The 4,673-nt window shown below is 53.4% G+C and overlaps 1 protein-coding gene across 1 annotated transcript; it reads left to right on the top strand.

Moving 5' to 3' along the window:
• Positions 1-1,018: 1,018 nt before the first annotated feature.
• On the top strand, positions 1,019-4,093 carry LOC138101953 (EF-hand and coiled-coil domain-containing protein 1-like). The gene is given in 3 exon segments (XM_068999695.1): positions 1,019-1,341; positions 1,343-1,673; positions 3,568-4,093. Coding segments are annotated over 3 exon segments (1,050 nt in total). The 5' UTR covers positions 1,019-1,033; the 3' UTR covers positions 3,979-4,093.
• The last annotated feature ends 580 nt before the right edge of the window (positions 4,094-4,673 follow it).

Here is a 4,673-nt window from a genome sequence, read left to right as displayed (position 1 = left end):
TTTATCTTAAAGAGCAAAGCCAAATGTGATCAGATGAATCATCAAAGCCTATTTGCAGAGAAACCCCACCACACGTGAGCAAACATTTATTAGCGTCAGTTCACTCAAAAGAAACCCAAGCCTGTATTAACCAGTGTTTCAAATGAACTTGAATTCTCTTTCCTCACGTATCAGCGGGATTGGTTTTCTCCTATTTTTGTCCTAGGGAGAATCTTAGAATGATTTACTCTTGACAGGACTCCTTGGATGGTCCCCAGACCTGACCCATGCCTTGCCTGGGCTGTTAAAGCAGCCTCTTAGCACCACATGACTTTGCCACCCTGTTCAGACCTTGGGCACGGCTGGTGCCACGGTCCCCTCTGGTGCCACGGTCCCCTCTGGCTCGTGGTGTGTCCCTGCTGCTGGAGGAGCCCTGCTCGTGCTGCTCCCTGGGTTCAACAGCGCCGGTCCTACTCCCCAGCCAAAGAGAGACTAAAATCACTGCTTTGGGCAGCTCAGCATTTGAACAGGTTTAGCACTTACTCATCTCTATCACAGACAATTTAAAACCCACATACCTACACCATAAAGTCACCTCATCTACAGAGGTAAGGAAGCCTGAGCAAACAGAAGGTCGACTTTCAGGCGCATTGGGTTTTTAATTTCGTGGAGAAGCACTCACTTGTTCACAAGCCTCACTTGTCAAACTGGATTGTGAGATGCTATTGTCTTGCTGCTATTAAAGAGGAAGCAGGGAGAAATTACTTAAGAAATCAGAAACAAGCTTGGGGCGCAGGCTTGGCACACAAACCAAGCAGGGTGGCACCTGCCCGCTTTGCCTGAATCCCTTTTCCTGACGGACAAAGGGGATCGCGACTCCGCTGTGGGGCGAGCCGGGCACTCCGTGAGCAGCGCTGGAGCAGCGCCGGGGCAGCGGCGGCCCTGCCCCGCCCGTCCCGCCCATCCCATCCCGTCCCGCCGCGGGCCAGGGCTGAGCTCTGGGGCCGGTGGGCGCTCGGGATGGTCGGGCAGCTCCGCGGGACGGGCGGGTGCAATGGAGCTGCCTGAGGGCTGGGACCCCTACGGGTGGCCGACCCGGCGCACGCAGTGGCTGGTCAGCGCCCTCGCCTACCACTACGGGCTGGACCGCGGCGTGGAGAACGAGATCATCGTGCTGGCCACCGGCCTGGACCAGTACCGGCAGGAGATCTTCCACCACCTGGGCTGCGCCGGGGCGGGCCGCATCCCCGGCGAGGACTTGCACTCGCTGTGCCAGGTGCTGGGGCTGGAGGAGGCGGCGGACCCCGAGGAGTGCGCGGGGCTGTGGGACGGGTTCTCGGCCGAGCTCACCTTCCGCCAGTTCCGCGCGGCTCTGCGGCCACTTCAGCACCCGCGCGGGTGGTGCGGGGCCGCGGCTGCCGCTGGGCCGGGAGAGCGAGCACATTGAGACCCAGATCCGCCTGCGCAGCCCCCGCCGCCGCCGCGCCGACCCCGCCGGCCGCGGAGCCACGGGCAGCGCCGAGCGGCGGCCGCCGGGGCCCTGCTCCCGAGAGTGCTACGAGGAGATCGTGGCGCTGGAGCAGGCCGAGGACCGCATGGCCAAGCTGGAAGAGGAGAACGGCAGCCTGCGGGAGCTGGTGGAGGACACGCGGGCCGCCCTGCAGAGCAGCGACGCGCGGTGCCTGGCGCTGCAGGTGAGTCCGGGGCGGCTTCTGCACCGGCCTCCCGGAGGCGGCTCGGGTGGCCCCGAGTGCTTCAGGAAAGATGCTGCTCTCGGAAAGTCAGTGTTAAAAACCCCTCCACCTCCAGACTGAGACCCAAGTTGCTCGTTCATCCTCGGCATTAACTTTTTAGCAAAGTTTAGTTGCAGGGAGGCTTTAAGGAGAAACTTATCTTCACCAGTGTGCCATTGGACGTAGCAATGGGACAGGCGGATGAGCACTCTGTTAAAAGTGTAGGGGAGTTCAGCTTAACAGACCCAAGCGTACAATGCTGCTGCTTCTATTGCACTTTCAGTCAGGATGTGCTGATACCAAATACTGGATATGCACCACTGCAGGCTTTTTCCTGAAGTGGGAAAGAACTTCTGGAGTCTTACCTGTACAAGCACGTACAGTGCCTCAGTCATAAGTGCCTCAGAAACCTTAGAAGTACATTTTCTTCAGAGCGTGGTCACAAGATTTCAGTTCTGTGGGCAGGCTGATGAACAGTCTTGGGCTCCTCTGCAGAGCCCCATTAATTCTGGGGCTGGTTTCTGCTGGTTCTGCTGTACTGGCTCGAGTGAAACACATACACACTTAACAGCAGTTAAATTACTCTGCCATGAAATAGCGTGGGACAGGCAGGGCAGTGAAGGGCAGCATGGACCAGTTGTTCTGGCAGGTCTGATCAGGTCTGATTTGATACTAACACAGGACTCACAGAACTGCTCCATGTGTGACACTGCCACTTGCCTTCGCTGGCTGCTCCTCTTCACAACGTCCATCATGGCAGGTCAAAGCCACTTTTACCATTTTCATCTGAAAAGGGAAAGGAAATCTGAAGCAAACATGAAGTCATGAGTCTGAGGCCCCAGGAAGAATAAAAACGACAAAGAGGAGAGCTCCAGAACACCCCCCAGCTGCTCCCTGCTCTCTTCTTCTGAACACAACTTCATGGGAAATATCTTTTTCAGCACACTACTTGACTTCTGAGTACAGACCACAGTAATGACATTAAAGCTATACAGAAACTTGTGCAATAACATAATAGTGAGTAGTTTGAATACTCTATGTATAGTTAGGTATTAAAAACTACTTTCCAGAGATCTTTTCCTTGTCTCTGTGTTTGGCAAAGGTCAAGTAGCTTTAGTGTGGGAGTGTGTTGGGTTTGGTTTGGTCTGGGTCTCCCCTATGGTTTTGTATTTTTTTATGATCCCAGTTGGCGCCCTCCCTATTTTATTCAAATTACCCTATGTGGCAGCATTGTCTCCTCCCAGGGCTCTGCCAGTCACCCCGACACCCCTCCCATGCTTCTGGAAAGTTCTGGTCTGGGGGCCTGGTGATTGGTCCTGGGAAGGGAGTCCCTCCCTTCTTTTCATACGGTTGGTTCCTGTTTGTGTCCTTTACCTTGTTTGCCACACCTTTCCCTTCCCTGATTGGTTGTTCTGTAATCCCTCCCTTGTAACCGCCCCTCCATAAAATCCCTCGCACAAGCCCTCCAGGCTGCTCACTGCTGGGCACCCCTGGTAGGGGAGGTCTCCCGTTCGGGGGCCCAGTAAACCTGCTGGATTTAACCCAACGCTGAGCCTGCCCCTTTCTTCCACCACCTGCCTCCATTGCCGCCGTCCTGTGGAAGGACCCACGAGCCAGACCTCCGGTCCCTCTGATACCAGAGGCTGGCCCCCGCAGCCTGCTGCGTCCAGAGCTGACCGGGCTGAGTGGGAACTGCTCCAAGGGGACGCAGAGGCACTTTAGCTGCTGATCAACTGTATGTGATTCAAAAAAAACCCCAACAAAGCACAATCCAGCCATTTTCAGTCTTTATTAAAATGTCAGTTGCTTTAAAACACATCAATTTCTCCCTGCTTTCTGCTCCTGGTCATTACAGGTGGGACTGTGGAAGAGCCATGCCAGCCATAAAGAGGAGGGAACCTGTTTCGTAGGGAGTAAGAGACCATCAACACAGAAGCACTCCCAGACCAAGTGCCTCCAAAGTGTCCTGAAGGAAATGGAGCTCATCCGGAGCTCCAGGGATGGGCAGATTGAAGAAGCATTCAAGTTCAATCAGGAGCTGAAGAGGGAGCTGAAGAGCTCTCAGGAAGCTCTGGTCAGCCTGGAAGACTGCAACCGTAACCTGAAGAGGGAGCAGGCGGAGACGAGGAGGAAGGTGGAAGAGGCCAGACACGCCGTCCTCAACAGTCTTGGCAAAGTGAAGGAGCTGGAAGAGAAAGCTAAGGAGGTGCCACATCTGCAAATACACGTTCAGCAGCTGGAATCACAACTGCAGCACTACAGGTAGGTTGGAGTCCGTCAAAAAGCGCCTATAAAGTCACAGTGTTGGGACACAAGTCAGTCTGAGAATCTCTGGTTGTGGCTTATTAAACGTCTCCAAATACATCTTGTAAAATCTAGCCAGAGGGAAATTAGAAGCTGCTTGTCCATTTTATTGGGTTTCCTCTTACGGATCCCTATCCCTAAGAGAACTGGGAGCATTCAGTGGAAGGTAGGCCAAGTAAGGGTGGTGATCTACAGAGAGCTGAAGTTACTCCTCAAACACACAGCAACAGAACTCAGCATGGCAGTGCTTCCAGAAAGCCCCAAAACAAATTCCTGACAGTCCTTCAGAAACCATTTCCAACACACTTATTTTGTCCACTGCATTTCCTGGTCATTAGGTCCCATCCCAAGCCAGCTGCAATCAGATGGCTGACATTCCATTTCATAAGAAAGTTCTTCAACATGTCCTAGGAACTGGGGAAAAGCACACAAGGACAACTTCTGGCCAGTGGTTTTAAACTCTGCTGTGACTTCATTGCTTCCTCACTGGCAGAATAGGTAATACTGAAAAGAGACAAGCCGAAATGTTCCTAAACCCACAAAATAATATAGTGGGAATCTCAAACAAAGAATACATTACTCAACTAAACCCCGCTTTTGTAACAGCATAAACAAATCTTTCCAGAAGCCAGAAAGCTGGTCATGAATTGAATAGTT

This window comes from Aphelocoma coerulescens, unplaced genomic scaffold (genome assembly GCF_041296385.1).
Source record: "Aphelocoma coerulescens isolate FSJ_1873_10779 unplaced genomic scaffold, UR_Acoe_1.0 HiC_scaffold_58, whole genome shotgun sequence".
Lineage (NCBI taxonomy): Eukaryota > Metazoa > Chordata > Aves > Passeriformes > Corvidae > Aphelocoma > Aphelocoma coerulescens.
The sequence above is the reverse complement of the archived record's forward strand: the minus strand, read 5'-3'. Positions and strand labels throughout refer to the sequence as shown.